Source organism: Hetaerina americana, unplaced genomic scaffold (assembly GCF_022747635.1).
Source record: "Hetaerina americana unplaced genomic scaffold, ioHetAmer1.1.p SCAF_2, whole genome shotgun sequence".
NCBI classification, from domain to species: Eukaryota; Metazoa; Arthropoda; class Insecta; order Odonata; family Calopterygidae; genus Hetaerina; species Hetaerina americana.
The window spans coordinates 25,368,455-25,388,955 of record NW_027286763.1 but is presented as its reverse complement, the minus strand read 5'-3'; the positions used below and the strand labels follow the sequence as shown (position 1 = coordinate 25,388,955).

The 20,501-nt window shown below is 42.4% G+C and overlaps 1 protein-coding gene across 1 annotated transcript in view; it reads left to right on the top strand.

The window, feature by feature from the left end:
* LOC139687628 (homeobox protein unc-42) overlaps nt 1–20,501 on the top strand; it is a 192,844-nt gene extending 172,343 nt beyond the window's left edge. Inside the window, exon 6 of the mRNA XM_071584868.1 lies at nt 20,392–20,501. Coding sequence (XP_071440969.1) covers nt 20,392–20,501 — 110 coding nt within the window. The remainder of the gene's footprint in view (nt 1–20,391) is intronic.

Below are 20,501 nucleotides of genomic sequence, written 5' to 3'. Positions count from 1 at the left end.
TGCGCTTTTTCTCAGACTACGAAGCTGAATCACAGTGATAGGATACTTTGATCCAATCGGAATAATCAAGATCGAAATGTTTTCTTCTACATCTACAGGTATCTTGTTTCATCTACCTGTATCTTCTTTCGCCAGGGGGAATTTTGCACGAGTGGTAATTTTAGTACGGCTGAATGGATTTTTATGGCCAAGGCAAGAAATTAAAAATATATAGTCGAGTAGAATGAAGGTTTTGTTGAATGGCAGCACAACTCAGCTTGATGATATTCTGAAGTGTCGTTGATGCCTCTGGCTTCGAATTGATTGAAACGTCCCGGGCGGCTGACGGGAGAGATTTAGCGGTTTCTCCATCACGATTACGCCGTGCCTTACGTAGTCCGATCAGTCCGGGAATGAATTAATTGGTGGGTTTGGGTACTCGCTGCCCATAATTGACCCTAAGCGTCACTCAGTCCATTGATCCGCTAATCACCCACCTCGACGACAAGACTTCTCAGAGAGGATGATGAACGTGGGGTGTTGATGACCTGCGGCTGAAGAAATAGTCCAAAGACTTCTATGCTTTGAGGGCTTTGGTTCGCCGGCGAAGCAACGTAATAGGTGTGCAGAAATGCTTTTGTAAATTTCGTTGAAAAATAAAAATGGACTTCAGTTAAATATCTCTCTTGGGTTGGAACGTTGGCTTGTGGACAAGATTCCCACCTCAAGAGCCAAGACCCCACTCTGACGGTGGCAGAGTTTTTCAGAGGTATCTCGATTCAAATGGAGTACGCTGTCCGTCGGATGGCACGTCAAACTGGAAACCACTTGTCACAATTCCTTGAGCCGACGGATCCCGCACTTCTCTCCACCCCTCCTCCGTTCCCTCAATACACAACCTCTACCAAATTACCCAGCCATCCTTATTGGCGCAAATGACCTCATCCCCCTCTTATCACCCCTCAAAATAACTACTATTACACGTACGACTATCTCACTGGGTAGTTGTATGACAGCTACCTCTGTTGATCCCCATTGTACTCCATGTGTCGCCACCCTCAGTTTCATTTCATTCGCCATTTTGAGTGGCCATCACATCGCTGGCGAAGAGACTCCCCCTTTGTCTAGGGGCGATGCGGGAAGTAGCCGGAGCACGTGGGAGCCCGGCTCTTCGAGTCTAATGGTATCCGGGCCAGGAGGTTGCCAAAGTAATCATGATCTTTCTTTTACTCGAGATAATGACGGCGATATGAGCGTTTCACAAATGTGTCAATTTTGTGTTCAACCAATTAGATAAAATACGTATTGTGGGAGAGATAATGAAGTTGTTAAATCTATCAGAATCGTCTTTCTATTTAATTTAACTAAATGAGTAAGTATACTTTTTTAAATTTCATCCCATAATGGCTGAAATAATTCTAGTAAACAATTTTCTTTTTAACTCTAGGATCTAGCTTGGTATAGTTCCGGCTACCATCTTAGTCTCTCCTAAAATCTCGTAGCATTTACTTTCCTTCTGATCCCACTCACCTCAAATCTAGTGGATCTATTTGAGCATCGTTCTTAATTAACCAATACCATTGGAGATCCCTCATCATTATGACCATCATTCATCAATCAGAAGAGTGCAGCCATCTCCTTTCCTCTCCAACTATTCGCTTTCCTTCACCTCTAAATCATCTGATTTACTCGTTTTTCATTCTTCCCGCCAGCGTTCATCTCTCCCTCCCACGATCCTCTCCTAAAGGCTCCCGCACCCTTCTCAAGGTCCTTGTGCCTTCCTGCAGGAACGACTGTCCTCGCCCTGCCCAGCCAATCTCTCCCATTCCTCACCGTCAGCGAGCCGCCGGTCGAGCCGAGTCTTCGTGTGGCACACGCAACGCGAAATGATAAATCATCTCTCTACTTTGATTTTCCATAACATATACACTGCACTTAAACAAAATTTCACAAGTTCTACACTGACTTAAACAAAATAGGTATTCCACCGCGTAGTGGTGTTGGTGCATCAGATATTCAGCGAAAATATGCACCGATTCAGAAATGTAGTAGTAGTAGTTTTTATGGAAGGCGACCGACAGCTAATGACATTTGTACCATTAGGGATGGATGGGAAAGGATGAAGGGTGGAGAGAAACCAGGCGTTGGTATTAGCCTACTCTTGTCGAAAGGTGCCAAGGGGTCCGCAGTTTAACGTCCCATCCGACGGACGTCTTACTCACTCAAAGTGCTCTCCAAAAAGCACCTCAAATAGCAATCGGGATACCGCTGAAAAATATTTGTTGTATCTAGGATTTGAATCCGGTGGGAAGCCTGTACGTTAGCCACCGAACCATTCCGATCCCCTTCATAAATTTAAATCTAAATTCATACATATTCATAAACTCACACACGCAAGGCACACACACATTCACATGTGTGTGTGTATTTATCAACGTTATGAAATAATGGTTGTTTCCAAGTAACGTTTTAAGTTTTGCTATTCACATATAACTTTCAGGGTGCTTAGGTTTGATTGCGTTATGACTCCGTGAAATGTACAAATGAAGTACAAGTAATTGAATCTGTCAGTGTAACATGGGATCATGATAACTTCACCGGAGTTGCAAGTAAGCTTTGGAGTTTTCTGCACCTTTCAATATACCTATCGTCTTCCTATCGCTTTTCGTGACTCTAGGCTCTCCAACCTAATTATTTGCTCTTCTAAAATACACGCTGTATGAATTCATCCTAGGAATCATTCTATGAAATTAAAAAAAAATTGGTCTTTCAAAACATAGGGTTTTAATTAGAATTTTAAATATTTTCTTATGATTGCGAATTAGATGAGGAATGATTAGTAGTTTTTAATGGAGGCGACCGACAGCAGAGGTCATTTGCGCCAGTAGGGATGGACAGGAAAGGATAAAGGGTGGAGAGAAACCTTCAAAGTTATCGCCACAAAGTACCTCGAGTAGGGATTGGGATACCACCAAAAAATATCTGCTGCCTCCGGGATTCGAACCGGTTCCCCTGGGTGGGAAGCAAGTACTTTAGCCACGCACAATCCCGATTCCTAGGAATGATCTATTAAACACTTATTTCCGTTTTGACGTAATATTCTCTAATGCCGTTAACTATGTAAAGGGATTGAGAAACTCCAGATTGGAAGGCGGAAATGTCTTCACCTTTTGAATACTTGAGCACCATTTTAAAGAGCTTGTTGTGCTCTTCGAAACCGCGGATAAGGCGCTCATTTACAATCATTGACCGTGTAATGCTATTTGTACCACCATTTTAAAGGCTCACATATCCTGTTGTTCGTAAACACCATAAGTTAGTATTTAAAGAAAAGATCATTGTTAACGTTGATCTGGATCACAATGTTGTACTGCTCGAAAACATGATCTTCAGGGCAAGGGGATCAGCGTAATTCGTGGCTTTTGATATGTGGCGTGGAGAAGAATGGAAAAAGTAAAAAAGGCGGAGAAGAGAACAAATTGGCCACAGCTGCCATCCATTCGACAAGAGCGTGACGAACAAATGGACAAAAAAGGGGCCATCCAATTTTGTAAATATCATTCAATCAGAACAGGTAATATTCAAATGTATCTTTAATAGTTAATCTTCCTTATCACACATAAATTATGAAAATTATATACAAACAAATATTTCATTCATAAACATCAGCATGTATAATCAGACATTAGTACGAATTTTCCGATAGGTACCCCCCTAAAGCAACATTTCTCGACCATAGCGTGACGAATAATCCGCCATCCTAAGCATGTTGGAGGATTAGAGAGGAATGTTGGGTGTAGTTCAAATGAGGTAGGAAAGATGGATGCAGGGAGTCTTGATTGGCGATGGAACGCTGGAAATTGTTGCATGCGTTACAGAGAGAAGAAATTCGGGCAGGCAAGGTGCTTAGGAGGAAGTAGGAGAGAGTAGGAGTGTTGGCCAGAATTAAGGGAAACAAAAATTATGCGAATTTGAAATGCAGGTTTTATTGTCGTACTACCTTGATCAAAAATTTCCCGGAATTTATTCAGAAAATTAAAAATACAAGTTTATTCATCTAAATCTATATTGTCCCCTTCAAAGTAATCCCCATCGACTGCAACACACTTATGCCAGCGCTTGATCCAATCCTCGAAACATTTTTTATATTCGGTTTTCGGTATGTCCATCAGTGCTTCCTGCGATTTTTCCATTACTTCCTCTCGGCTGCTAAAACGCGTTCCCCGTAATGGTTTTTTAACTCGATTGAACAGAAAGAAGTCACAGGGAGCCAAATCAGGTGAATTCGGTGGCTGTTGGATGGTATTTGTTGCATTTTTCGTCAAAAAATTACGAATAATGATAGCACTGATCGACGGTGCGTTATCATGGTGCAAAATCCACGAGTTTTCTGCCCACATTTCTGGTCTCTTTCGGCGAATTGCTTCACGCAAACGTCTCATAACGCCCAAATAATACTCTTTGTTTACTGTCTGGCCTTCTGGCAAAAATTCATGATGCACTACACCGTTGTAATCCATGAAAACCGTCAGCATTGCCTTCTTTTTTGACTGAAAACGACGTGGTTTTTTTGGTCTCGGCTCATTTGGTGAACGCCATTCACTTGCCTGATGTCTGGATTGCGTGTCGTACTCATAAACCCACGTCTCGTCTCCAGTAATGATCCTTTTGATGAATGTGGGATCGGATTCAGCCTCGCAAATCATGTCTTTTGCGACGTCAACACGGTCTCTTTTTTGCATGAAATTGAGGTCTTTCGGCACCAACTTTGCTGCTACACGACGGAAACCCAAATCATTAACCACAATGTCTTGGGCGGATCCATAGGCAATGTTCAAGTCCTCCGCTATTTCTCTGATGGTTAATTTGCGGTTATTGACCAACATTTCTTTTACTTTATCAATTTTTTCACCGACTTTCGATGTCGATGGTCTGCCACTGCGTTCATCATCTTCGATTGACTCACGACCACTTCTGAACCGCTCGTGCCACTGGTAAACGACCGTTTTTTTTTAGAGAATCGTTGCCGAAACACTTTTCCAACATTTCCAACGTCCGTGCGCCACTAAATCCGTTTTTTACGCAAAATTTAATACAAGTTCGTTGTTGCAAATTTAAATCCATTTCTGCAATTGTAAAAAATCGCCAACACACACAGAGATAGATGTACTCTTGGCTACGTAACTTTTGCAAATGTCAAGTTATGACACTAAGATTTAAAGGGAATATCAACAACAGATGTACCAATTTAACAAAAAAAAACAGAACTCAAATCGGAACGATGGGAGCGCCACACGGTGGTTATTCCGGGAACTTTTTGATCAAGGTAGTATTATGCGGGGAATTGAATATTAGCAGTATTAACCCTCAGGGTCCATGAAAAAACCTGCCTTTGAAATGCAGGCTCCTGTATAGTGGTAGCGATGTCTAATGCGTAGAAAAAATTCTGTTTGCACGGCATTCTTTGATTACCACCTTCCCTCACCCATGGATGGATGATGCTCTGAAGTGGCCATTGTCATCGTCTCAATTCCGCCCGAGTGAAAACGCTTACCTATCGACCCATCTGCTCTTCAGCGGGGCAATTTTCGGTGTCCTACCCCCCCCCCCCCGCCCGCCCGCCGCGCGAGTCGGGGAGAGCCGAGAGAGGGGAGAATAGAGGTGTGGGGGAGGCACGCATCCCCCCCTTCGACTCCCATCATCCCCTTGGGGGCCCGAGATGAGGAGGAGGGGGAGATCGGCCGAGGAGGAGGACAAGAAGGCGACCCACCCCTCTTCACGGCTCCCCCCTCCCCCCCCCCCTCCATCCCCCTCGCTTCTTGGCGCTCCGCTAAGACGGAAATTGAAACGCTCTCTTTTTTATTTCCTGCCAATCTGGACGGTATCCTTCCATCACGTTTTTTGCACCCTCTCCACCTTCGCCATTGGAAAAGGCGCCTCCTGGGCCCTCGGGATGGGGCCCAAAAGATAGGGCAGGGGCCACACCAACTCCCCTCCCCATCTGAAGCGAAATATCCTCAGTCCCCACCCCCGGGGTTACCGCCCCGCCCCCGAGCGAGAGCGGCGAACGAAGAAAACGTCCCGCCGCCTTGAGAGACGACGGCGCCAATCTCCGGAGAAGGCGCCGCGGGAGGAAGTGAGGCCCCTGATGAGGGGGTGCTGACGGGGGGACGGGGGTTGGGGGGTCTCCGGGTTGAAGGGGGACGAACACGAGGGGGAGGCGGTGGATGGGGTGTTCGCGACTCGTTCTCGACTACGAAGGCGGAATCCCGCCCCTCCCTCACCCCTGTTCCTCGCATTCCGAAGCCGATCCTCACCCACACTTCGACCGAGTACTCAATTCGATCGTCGGCTCTTATTTTTAATTTTTTGGTCCATCCTCCTGGTGACATTTAGGTTTTGAATCTTTCCCGAGAACTATCGCCCATGTTTAATCCTCTTCTCTCGTACACGTCAAGATAGCTATTCATATGCTTGAATGTAATAGATCACGAAATGAGTGTGTTACATGTTTGAGGCGTCGGGAGTTTCTCCATCGAGACGAAGTCGAGTGCGCAAAACATATTTCATTAGTGTACCACCCAGCCCTAGCAAAATGACTATTAGGGTAAAAACCAAATACTAATCGTAATATTCGTTGAGCGACCGTCAAAGAAGAGTTAGGGAATTTTCAGAGAATTAAGGGATTTCGGGAATTATACACAAAATAATTATTCATTTGGGTTCATCAATTCACTTAGTTGACTTCATTATACCTTAATAAAAGCTATACAGTGAAAGGAAAGTTACGGTAGATACTTCATGAGATGCTAGATTTTGCATTTTCAGCCAATTTTTCTCTCCTTGCAATATGTCTAAAACTACTTATCTGCGGAGTTATGATAATGAAAAAATTATTCAAAAACATTTGTTAGTAAAAAAATGTCTCATTGCTTCCATAAATATCAATATTTTTGGTTCAAATTTTTATTTCAATTTGGTAAATATATCTCTTTAATGAAATTTTTATGTCATTAATTAAATATTTGAATATAGAACTGGAAAATATTTGAAATTCCGTTAATCAAGAATTATACCTTCCTCTGCACCATATGCATTAACTTTCCTATCGCGATCTTGCTTTCCCTTCATGCTCTCTCTATTATCACGTCCGGATTCCCATTGCCTGTCTCAGCATTTCCAGTATCCACTTGTCCTGCCTTCTTCGAATGTACTCCAACAAGTATGCATTCGAATAAAATATCTCCCTTTTCCTATCGCCATGCTTATATTAATTTTCCTACTGATCTACCCATTGACCTCCAAAACATTTCCTAAATAGGTGTATTGTTCTCAGTTTTCTAGTTTATATTCCCCAAATTAAATGGCTATATTAGCCTCCATATTTCTAAATAATCTCATTTCCTCTTTTTTCTTATGAATATTTCTCATTCCATACACATCAAAATGATTCTTTAAGTAATGATTGTAACCCTTTGGGTGACCGTCTAACTACCGCTTCATCATCCACAAGTCTAACTTAATTGAAGACTTCCCCATCTACTTTCACCGCATGCTTTCCCATGCCTCCATTTCCATCTATTTCGCACGTATAATACAAAATAATAGGTAAAAATAGACGTCCCTGACTTATTTCCAAGCAAACGACCACCCATACCGATTCTCTACTCGCCATCCTCAAATGTACAGCCTGAGGCATGCACTGGCTCCAGATTAAGTCGTCCATTTCTCCTATCTGCTCTTCTCCTCTGCGAAATATTTATCAATTTTTCCCAGTTTACTTTGTTGAATGTATTCTTAAAATTCCCGAAATAAACAGATGCAACCTGGTTATACTCTATGTTTTTTTACCAGTGACTTCATTATAGCCCTGGAATCACGCTTCTCCATCAACTTTCCTAAATCCAAAATAGTCTTCTTCTTTACTCGTTACACCCACTGCTGTCTTCTCCATCCTTTGTTGATGATCCTGAGTAATACCTTTTAACAGAATACACTTTTCATAGTGCAATAATATGGGACATACTTATAGTAATATATTCCTTACATTATGCTTCTTTTCCCCTTTTTTGGAATGGTATCAATATTAATCCAACAAAGGTCCCTGACCACATTCCTCCCTCTTAAATGCTTGCAAATGAGCCCATAAAAACTCATCCACCCTCATTTTCCCTAATTCTGATTCTTTCTAAATGGATATCATCCATTCCCTTAGGCCTTCTAAGATTCTCTTTCCTTTAACATATTGCATTTCGAATAGTTCAACCGGAATTTATTTTCTTACATCCTGAAAGTACCTTCGCCTTCCTATGTAGCGGTCCTATTTTCCCCCATCTGTGTAAATACTCCATATCCTTACACTGGTCTTTTCACCACGTCCTTATGCCCAATTAGCTTCTAGCTCCAGTTTATCGTTTAGCTCTATGTTTTTTCCTACTTCTGATTCCGTGTCCCCGTTCTTCCATTTCCTTCTCTCATCTAGCACCCTAATCATCTCTTCTAAAGTCCATGGCTTCCTAAGCCGTTCTCATTGCACCGTTTCTACTCGTATTGTTCCGCTCGTTGCCTTTTTCTTTTTTGCTTGAGATATTCCCATCTTTCTTTTTCTGCGCCCGTTCCTTCATCCTCCCTCAGAATTTTACGTACTGCCTTCTGGTACGCATCTAAATTTACACAATATCCCGCTAGCCGCTACAAGGGCGTGTGGCGGGGGGTGTTGGGTTACCACCCGTAACACAGAAAAAACCGCTTGAAAGATTAACAGATTTATGCCCAATTACATCCACAGAGACTTACTTGAAGAATCATCTACGGCTACAATCATAGAAGGTAACTACGGGCCTTCGTTTACAGGATCGAGCGTCTTGACAACGGAAGAAGCACGGCCTTTGCTGTTCATCTACATCATACCCCGCAAGCCGCCGCAAAGGCGTGTAAAAGAGAATAAAACCACATGCAAACCTACTCTCATAGAGGCACATATATTCGTGCAAAACCATTTTAACTTACATGCAAATACATATACTAGCAACTAGCATACATTTGCACCTAAGAATATACCTTATGCCTACGCAGCGTTTAATCTTATCCTCACAAATCCTTTTAATATTTCTATGATGACTTTGATCTCTTACTATTATAATTTGTTATTGTCCAAGGAAATAACGAACACTTGAACCTATCTGTACAGGGGTATATCTCCCTTATCTAATCATTGAAATGTAGCCTACTTAACGGGTAGGTGGAAGAAGGGACTATGCAGTCTTAATCTCACCCAATTAAGTCGTCAAATGGTGTGGGGTCATAATAATTCCTTTTGTGTCAAAGCTAAACTCGTGTGTTCCGAATCTTGCTAAAAGTTAAAGTCTCGCTTGCTCTCTTCGCATCTCAAGTGGCTCCCAGCCTAGTTCTTCTAAAATGCTTGTAACTCTCGTCTTCTTATCGTAATAATTTTTGAAGAATCTCGCTGATTTTCTTTGTACTTTATTTAACTCTCTTATCGACTATTTCTCACAATGATCCCAAATATTTGCGGCATATACCTGTAAAGTCCCGTTACACCCCAGTGGTCTTCTACGTCCCATTTTGTTAAACTTCCTTCCTTCTCCGTTCTCTTAAATGAAAATTAGGCTGCAGGAGCTCCAAATTCTGCTCAGAATCCGAATCCTCAGAATTTTCTAATGAGAAAATATGTGAGTTGACCATGATATTGTTAAATCTATGCCTATCCATAGTACACTGTCATTGATATTTCACTGATATCTCCCAGAATTTCCCATGCGCACATGAGTCTGCTGCCATATTTAAAATAAATGTCAATCATAATTAAGACATTTTCCCCGCTTTTTTAATGATTTCCTTCTAGTATCGCCGCGGTCATTTGTGTCTGCTAAGCGGTGCTCTCCTACCTTTCTCCCAGATCCCCCTCCGCCCATCATTGCATTCAAATACCATATTACTATTAAAATAATTGCGAATGGATAATTTTCCCGTGAGAGAGTTTTTTTAAATTTCCCGTTTCGCCTTTGGCCACAGCCCGCCCACTCCTCCTCGGGCATTCCCATTCCTCCCATCCAAACACCCGGACCGCTGGAATTTCCATTAAAGAAGAGGCTCTGTGGGCAGCGTCGGAGGTCTCTTAAGAGCTACAACTCTAGCCAAAATAACATTCAAAGGTCGGGTTCCATTTTCTAGGCACAAATGGACCTATATCCTACCGTTCCGAGAAGGAAATGCTCGATAGCGATGGGGGATCGGAACGTGATGATTGGCGAAGGGGGAGATGGGAGTGAGGCTGGAGACTACGATTTTTTGAACACGATATGATCGCGGGGAGAAAGCAACAGAGTTCTGCAGGAGACATGGGTTGGTCATCACCGGTACCTGGCGTAAATACCACAAAAGGCATAGGTACTCGCACACGTGGAAAATGCCAAGGGATTCAGGGAGATGTCAGTCAGACTGTATCATAGTTACGGACAGATTTAGAAAGAGCGTGATTAATATGCAAAGTTTCCCGGGAACTGGACTAAGATCATTATTTAGTACCGATAAAGTGGAATGCCAGCTTCCAAAGATTACATTGGGAAAGATGATTTAGAAAATGGAATGTAGAAGCATTAAATGGAACGAAAAAGAAGAATTATTATGAAGGTTTAGTTTTGGAACTATATCGAGTGTAACGTAGAGCAGTTGGGTTTGTGAAAAGTTGTTATGAACATAATAGCAGTGGCTCGACACTATTGAAATAATTAGGATGGGGCCCTCTAGTTGACCGTAGGTTTAATGCAGGTTAAATTCTCTCCGTAAATAGGAGGCAGATTACTAATCAGAGGATGTTAAAGACATATTACAGGCCCCGACTTTCTATGATCTATCAGATCACGTACCTAAACTCAGGGCGATAGATAGTATGAGGTCTGTTCAAAGATTTTCCTGAGCTTAATCACAACAAAATATTTCATTGACAAATTGTTCGTTTGGGTCTCCCTTTAAAGTAGTCTCCTCCCCAACGTATACACTTATTCCAATGGTGTTTCCACTTTTTGAAGCAGTCCTGGAACGTTTCGTCCGGAATACTCATAAGCTCCTCCGTCTAATTTTTCTCTATCTCTGTAGTGGTGTCAAATGTTTTTCCTTTGGGCGGAGTTTTTATTTTGGTGAAAAGGGAAGAATCACATGGGGCCAGATATGGTGAGTAAGGCGCGTAGGGAATCATAGTGGTGTTGTTTTTGGCTAAATACTCACGAGTTCTGGGAGACGAATAAGCCAGCGCGTTGTCGCAGTGAAAAAAACCACTCGCCGCTGCTCCAAAGTTCGGGTCGTTTTCACTTGATTCTTTCTCTTAGGCGTTTCATAACCCCCAGGTAGTACTCAGTGTTGAATTGTTGGCCTCTAGGTAGGTATTCGTGTATGTTTTTTCGGTGCACAACTCCCTTTGCATCGAAAAAACAGCGGAAGAGAATAAAACCTTCTTGTCTAGGATTATAACAGTAATGGGTTCATGGATATGGCATTGAAACAAAATTCCTATCTTCATAATAGATTTGTAAAAAATCCCCCCACCTCAGAAAACCTCGACAAGTTTGCTCGAATGTCAAGGTAATTTTGACTGTTTTTTTGTGCAAAGGGGGTTGTACGACCCGTATAACTCTGAATGGATCACTCCCTCATGCCTGCGCTGGTACTGCGTTCCCTTAGTAATCGTTTATTCTTATAGAAAGCGCTCCTGGCCATTTCTATTCTCCTCACAATGTCCCTCTTGCTTCTACCTCTATCTCTAGTGGTCCTGCTTGCTATAGAGCCATGTGTATGCATTGAAGATCATTTTAGAATCAAAACATTTTTCAATCTCAACTAATTGAGTAGGCAAATTTAAAACATTGTTGTGTTCTTATATTATATAAGCTATTAATGCATAGTATTTTCAAAAACTATTTAGTGTTTTTATGAGTCATTCCTTTTGACATATCAGAGTTTACAGGGAAACTGTAATCTAGATAAAAAATAATTAAATGCAGCCATTGTCACTCTTTATATTACATTACAGCCAACGCTGGGGTGTATGGCAGGGGCTACTCGCCAGACTCTTTTCGGGCCGAATTGCTTTTCCCCCATAGCGTGGTCGGACAACGTTATTCTGATCCATTATCGTTCTTGGGGAAATGACATATCTTAAAGAAAAGAGTGGAAAATTCCGAGACTGCTTTTGTTGACACGAGGGAAGTCATTGTGTTACAAACTGTTCCGGGACAGCTGAAAATAGCATTAAGTGATTGTGCAAGTTTCTTGACATGGAAGCACTATTCTGCTTGATAGTGTACATCGTAGAGGGCTAGATGTGTAAAACGTAGTCATGGATAACTGAGTAGCATATCAAAATTATTAGAGGATCTGGATTGGCAATCACTCAAGGGACGAAGGTTAAATTACAGATTGCATCTCTTACATGAATTGGATTGATGTCTCTTTAGCGATGACGTTGAAAATATATTATTGACTCTATCGTACTACGGTACGTACCACGGCTCATGTAAATAATATCAAAGAGATTAAATGTAAATATAGATTTAAGATGTTATTTTTTTCCACGACCCATAAATGATCAGATTAACGTTGCCCAACCACCTTAGGGGGATATATTTGATGGTTTCTGGCCTAACGATCGATATGATCATTTCCAATATGAATCAAATTGATTCATGTTGGAAATGAAAATAGTAACTTTGTGGTTCCACTGAAAATGTATAAAGAGACATCCTGGGTTTCGGCGTTCAACGTCATCTTCAGATGACAACTCTGTCAAGAGCTGTCACCTGAAGATGGCATTGAACGTCGAAACCCGGATCGTCTCGAAATAAATTCTCAGTGGAATCAAAAAGTTACTATTTTCATTCCCACCTTAGGGGGGTGAAGTATGTTGCGTCAAAAGAAGTCTGGTGATTAATCACCCCTTGTCACATTTCCTAGAAGTGGATTGCAGGATACCATGTATGTGTGTGGGTGCGACTGTGTCTGAAACAGTATTTGAATACTGTATGTAAGCTTTGAGGGTTTACGGACACCGGTGGAGCGATGCGATAGGTATATAAATGATGCTAGAGATTACAGTGAACAAAAAATGTATCTCACGAAGTAATTTTTTATCAGCTATCTGTGGACAAATTACTAACTTGCCTTCGTAAAATGACTTATGAAATTTATTTAATATATTTTTATCATGATTACTATAGATCACTATAGATAAGGGTGAAGCCAAGACTATTTACCGTATTCGAGTATTTACACGTACATCTACACCTACATAAATACCCCACGATTCACTTAAAAGATTTGCGGCACCAGGTGCAAGCACCAGGTGGGATGGATAAGGGATGATAAGGGAGAGGAAGGGAAAAAACATTCATTAAAAATCCCGTGCCTGTATTACCTGTGATTTCAACTCCTCGAACCTTAATTTTGGATTCCTTATTGAGTCTCAGGGGAATAATGTGTTTCTGGGGTGAAGAGGAAAAAGAGAGAATTCGTCATAAATCCCATGCTCAAGAGAAAACGATCGGAACCGCTACGAAGACCAAGGAGCCCATAACTATCTCCCCTCGTAAGCAATACGCTCTTCTAACTCGTTACGTTACTCGAAAATCCCACAAGTGAGACACTTACCTCCCTTATCAATACATGCTGCAATCAGCTAGCCTCTCCCTTCCCTAGGCCACCCCCTTTTTGCAGCGGGTTGATTGTCGTGCCTTTTCCGTCCCCTCCCCACCCCTCCTCCCACCCCCCTTAGGAATGCAAAAGTGGCAAGGATACGGGAAAGGGGATGAAGAATATAGCTGGAGGGTGAGGAGGTCCATTACTACCCCCCAAGCGCCCTCTCTCGGGCAAATTAGGGAAAAAATTGGAAGGCGCCCCTGAAAACCGTGCGAATGATAACTCCTCGGAAATAACCCGGGAACGAGACCCTTAAGGAACTCGCCGGAGAGGGGGAGGGTGGGGATGAATTTCCCTTCTCTTGATTGACTACTCCTCCTCCTCCCCCTTAACCCACGTTGGGAAATAGAGCGGCTACTCCGACACCCTTCCCCCCATGCGTAGTGTGTCAGCGGCAACGAGGGCCTCGAGCACACCGGGAAATAAGTAATGATGCCGATGTCCGACTGGTCCCCGGCCGACTGACGGCGATAACGTCTGCGTATCCTTGATGCTCATTCAATTGCCTATAGAAGGTTGGCATTCGCAGTATTTGCAAACTCTTGCCAACGATGTTTTTCCCATGTTAGGCAAGGGCGATTTCAGCTCCTTGAATTCAGTGTAGGGATAAAAGAAAAAATTAGGGAGATCTTCATACAAAGTATGAATTTGACATTGTTTCCTCTGGTAAACTAATTTAGAAAACTAAAGTTCGCAGGTAAAAATTAGAGAGCAATACATTGGGTTGAAGACTTTATGACAGAGCGTGGACAGACGGTAGTTCTTGACGGCGTTAGTTCTAATACGTACAAGTTACCTCGGGTCTACCTCAGGGAAGTACAATCAGACCCTTACTCTTGGTTTTTTTTAACGATTCTAACTGCGAAATGAAAAGCAAGATTAGAATGTTTGCGGGTGACATGGTGATTTACCGGGAGATTCCTGGGGAAGATTCGATTAATTCTAGCAATGGATTCAGATTGTATTTGGGAATGGTGTACCAAATGGGTATTGACACTAAGACCTAGAAGTAGTTCATACGGTAAAATACCTAGGATAACTATAATGCTTTTTATATTTTGGAATTGTTGCATGATAAGCGAATAAAAAATTAAGATTCATCAGACGTATTGTTGGCATGAGTTAATATAAGGTCAAGGAATGTTGCTACCATGCTCTCGTAGTAATAGTGGCTTAGGGGGAGGTGACTAACAGCTGAGGTCATTCGCGCTATTAGGGATGGATGGGAGTGAGGAAGGGCGGAGAGAAATCCGGCGTCGGCATTAGCGTCCTCTAAACGGAAGGCTCCAAAGGATCCACAATGTCACGTCCCATCCGACGGACGGCATACTCAAAGTGCTCTCTTCAAAGCACCCCAAGGAGGGGCCGGGATACCACAGGAAAACTGCAGGGGATTTTTCCACACCAGGCCTGAAATCAAATTTAACATCTACATCTACATAATACTCCGCAAGGGTGTGTGGCAGGGGGTTTTAGATCACCACACGTAAAAGAGAACAAAATCACATGCAAAATCAACATATTTACGCAAAACTATACCCACAGTGGCGTATAAATTCATGCAAAAATCTTTTTAACTTACACGCATGGAAATACATATACTATCAACTAACGAACACATGCACCTTAGAATGTAGTAAAAATTTATCCAATAAAGTGTAAAGTAGAATTTTAAAAGTAAGAGAAGGTGGAATACCACTATCGCATGGACATGCAACACACAATGGTCTCCGCCCCCAAGGACACAGGTAGGGAATATGACACAACGCTGCAGGCAGTGGGAGGGTCCCCCCACAGAGAGAGGGACGGACGAGGGATGGAAGGGGAAACTTAAAAACAAACAAAGCAGAGTAAGCAGTATATTCTTTAATGGCAGTTCAATGCGGGCATGCGGGAAGGGTTTTGGCAACGAAACACACGAGTTTAGCAAAAGTGCATGCATTTGAGTGGAACTAGTTATTCCCTCGGCGCTGATGGTGGAAAGTGGAATTTTTCTATTTATAATCCTACAGTTTCTATCCCAAATTGTCCGTGGGGAGATGGAGTCCTTGATTCTGCTAGTTCTGGCATTTATTTCCCGAATTTTATATTCATGGTAAAAGAAACCTTTGTATGCTGGAGTGCGAATAATTTACCAGAATTTTGGCGATAAAATATGCGGACCTGAATTTATTCAGTCAGTTCAACCTAGCATTGAATCGTCTTTTTTCTGATGATTCCCGCTCCACCTCCAGAAGCATTTCTGTGGCGCTTTTTGTTTTATCGTAACCGTTTTTAAGGAAACGGGCTCTCCGGGGTTGAACCTCCTCAATTTCCCGAAAATGTTACAAAAATTAGTTACTAGCATGAATTTTAAATTATCCAACTATGGATATAACTTTTGTGACAGACGGAGCTACTATTTAAGTTAGACAAGAGTCATGACCTAACGCTAGGCTACTGGGAAGAAAAAAATTTTCCTTAAAACCACCTTGCCCAGGTATTTGTATTCCTTATCGTTTGCGGAAAAATGGTATCTCAAATCTGTCAGTCTTATGGATTTTGGTCTAATCAATGACTGCCATAATTCCAAAGATGACTCCTTATGCCTACACTGCCACTTCCCTCGTGAACCATTTCCAAATATTGTATTCGGCATTTTGCCTTTAACTCTTGCCATTTATCTCACAGTGACTGCCACTGAGAAGTGATTGTGAGAGTAGGCTTGACGATTGATCATGTTTCCTTATATGTCTCCTCGGTGATAAAAATCGATCCCCTCCCTGCATTCGTGCCCACGTGCCGGCTAACTCTTTAACATATTCGGAAATACGGAGAGGAGACGCCGCCTTACTTAAATGTCGGCGAAAGCACGAGACTGCAGCCACCCGGTTAGCCGATATGCGGCGGCCGTAGGGGTGGGTTTGAGGGGGGGGCAAAGAGGGTTGAAGAGAGGGGTCGAAGTACAGTTGAGGGTTTGATTGAAAGGGTGGGCAGGAGATGTGATACGTATTTGAAGCCCCGCACACACTCCCTCTCTGAGCGCGATCACTCCACTCCAGTAATGAGAGAGCGACGATTGGGTGACTCCCCGGAGTACCCCCTCCACCCCTGCCACCCCTTCTTTAGCACCCAGCTTATCCCCCCCCCCATCGCTCTGAACGAAATGTCACCAGGGTTCTCAAGTTTTCAATTTCGCCCTTTAATAAACTCGTTTAGCTCTCCAAACTCTCCAAGATCACCCTTCTCCCTTCTCACTCCTCCTTATACCCTCTTCTTCCAATTCGCCCATGACCTCCAGCCACTTGCGAGGTGACAGCAAGAAGGGACCCAAAACCCCACAACACGGCCTGCAAAAGGGGAGCGACGCGAAGGGCAACCAACGGCCCTCTCGCCCTCCTCCCGAACCCTATTCTTTCAGCAGTTACCACCTCGCAGTGTGGTGGCATCTCAGCGACGTCAGCCGATCGCCACCCCTCCCCCGCGCGTATTCCTCCGCCCCACACCCGCGGCTCGGTAAGGTGGCAGAGTTTGTCCATGGTCACCGCTATCCGTTTATATTTAAAATTTTCAGCTGTGATGTCGGTGAACTGTATTACTACTAAAATTTACCTACACTCTAACTAAACTTGGTTTGCACTATTGTGTTATTAGGCTTATAAACATCCAATTGTCCGAGTCCATCTAATAACAATTCACTTAAGTTTGCATTTCTTAGGAAACCCTGTCGGTACAATAGTTGCAAATATATCCTCGGAATCGGGATATCTCATGTTTACGTGTATAAAGCACGAATTTTTTTCAGTCTTTAAATTAATTACAATTCATAAAATTCCATAAATAATAATTAATATGTTCACAGTAAATAAGTATGTGTAGTATTTTCGTGCAGCATTATCCCGGCTCGTTAAAATGGAACTTGACATGAGTAAAATATATTAAAAGAATCTGCATGAGAGAAAAAATAACCAAAGGCGAGAAAATTTAAGAGGGGTTCCCCTTTTTTTCTCCTCTATCTTCCATCAAAAAGAAAAAGAATTTTAAAAAAAGAAGTCAATTTTTATGAAAGAATCCAAATTAATTTTGTAGAGAGGTAATTTCGAGGAATGTGGCCGCAGAACCAATTTCCGAATAATTAGAGCAGAAAATTAATTTCATTACGCGTTCGATGATTGATGTTTTTGCTGTTTTCAATTTGTAGATAATGAGCTTAGTTTTCATGCATTAATCTTTTAAGGGCCTCCTTTTAATCCATCTAAAATTCTTTCCATCATTTGGAAATTAGCTCGTTATTGGTAAGTATTTCCTCCCTCACTTTCATTTTTCCTCACCCTTATTGAGTGAGCGAACATTGCAACCCCAAACAATTTATTATTGCATATTATTTCTATCAGAACTTAAGGGACAACTTTTGTCATTATATTTAAATCCAGTTCCTCCTCACCATAAGGCAAAGGGCTCGACAATTCACATGTATGCGATTCACAAACTTTTTAAGTTTTAGTTTTATATTTTAAACGCACAGATTAATTCTTTGGGCAATTAAACTGTGCAAGTAGTGTTGATTTTTCCCAATGAATATGGCACTAAAAACAAATTTCCGTTGACAAATTCCAAAAAACTGTGGGAGATGCCGCAACAGAAACCTTTCACGGAGTAATCCGCTAAGTGTGTATTACAATGCAGCAAATTCAGAGTGTAAAAATCATTCGTCTTGACCGGGATGAACTTGTTAAGAGCTAATGATCCTGGTCAAGGCGAATGATTTTTACACTGCAATTGTTGCGTTGTAAATTTCCTTTACTGCCTCCGCTCGTAATTTCAAAATATGCGGTGAGATAAAGGTCGTCACCTTAGGGTTAACCATTGTAGTGAAGCACAGGCGAAGCGAAGAGAGAACCATCTATTAGTTTGATCTCTAAGTATAAAACAATGCGTCACGAAAGTGAACTATTGATTACTATTACCAAATAGCAAGTCTATAGGCTGACAGTGGTTTTTGAGGGATCCTGGCTATACACATAGCTCGTGTAAGCCCTAACTAATATGACAACACTAAATATCCGTAAACCCCATTCTGGCAATTACAATAATTCATTATTTGAATTTTCCTATCCTATGGCGATCTTGCTTTCTGTTCCTCCTGCCATTTCTACATCCACATATACCATATATAACACACACGCACACACACGCACGCACACACGCACACACACGCGCGCACACACGCGCGCGCGCACACACACACACACATATATATATATACTATCATCAGTATTTCAATCCTAGCATTGGTTTACTGTAGCCCCCCATTTTACTCTATTTAATGTCGATTCCCTCAATCCCTGATACTTTCCCTGTTTCACCTCCTTCTTAATTTGTCCTATGTTTATGCCTCTTGGTCTTCCTCGTGGAATCTTCCCTTCTATTTTTCCTTCCATCATATTCCTAATCAATCCATTGTGCCTCAATATGTGTCCAATCCATCTATGCCTTTTTTGCCGTAGAGTTCTACTTATGGTCCGATCCTCTTATGTTCTTCTATATGCTCCCTCGTTCCTTACTTTGTCCGTCCATTTTATCATCAGCTTTCTCCTGCAGCACCATGTTTTAAAGGCTTCTATTCTTCGCTGGTCCACTTTTACAATGTTCTAAGTCTCGGAACCATAGAGTGCCATGCTCCACAAGAAAGTCTTGACGAATTGCTTCCCAGTTTCTATCTGTAGGTTCTTTGAATTTGGTAATTGTCTCTTCTTCATATATATATATATCATATATACGATCTGATGATGACGGCCGTGCCTTCGAAACGTCAAAACTACATATTCGAGTGTCCTTTCTTTGTGTTTCTATTGGAATACGTGTATGTAATAATTATCCTCGGTTAAATGTTGATTAAACTCGATGATCGACCAGCGCATCTATCTAACTTTGACTTTGTGTTTCAGTGTAATTTTCTCCAAGAATAAAGTGACTTATCGGTAAAGCTGCAATTTAAAAGATTTTCTTGAAATGGTGAAATAAATAGATGCTGATTTTGTGAATAATTGATTTTTTACCTGAACTGAGCTGTGAAGACTGCTAATAACCCGCATTTAATTTTTTCAAAATATAAAGCGGTAGTCGAGGGTTAGAGCGTTGGACGACTGACCTGGGTTTGATTCCCGGGCAAGCCTCTCTGGGAATGCCCAGCTCCACTCAAGCTAGGTGATCTTCCGGGTACCAGATCTTCCTGGGAAACCATAGGTAGCACAGGAAAGAAACTGGCCCCGCTGCCCTGGTGTGTGAATGTCACACGTCGTCAGGCTTAGTACTGGGTGAACTCTGCCATCACCTACCAAACCGACCTTCGGGTTGATTACTGTGTTTTTATAAAGAATGGATCCAATTTCATGTTCTTACTAAATGTGGCTGAAAAGCTATGTTTGGAGTACTAACAACTCCTTAGAGTCTCACAAACCAGTCCCAACCGCTTCCATCATCTCGCTCACAATGGAAGCGGTTGGGACTGGCCTGCGGCCCTCGGTTACCATGGCCTTAGAGGACCACTGGGCGGGCCTAGTGTGGGGCTTGCCGCTGTTTCGACAGTTTCACGCTCTCTCTCGAGCGAGCGAGCGAGTCATACTTCCTGTGAATGAAGCAGCGGCACCACCCCGATCAAGCACCGTTCTCACATCTCTCTCTTTTCCTTTTTCTCTGTCCCTTTTCTCTCGGCCCGGCCAGGGATGAGCCCGGAGGACGAGTGGTACAACAAGAGCCTGTCGGCCCTGCGCATGAACACGTCCCACCATCACCCAAACTTGTCGGCCCCCATGCTTCAGTATCAGACGTAA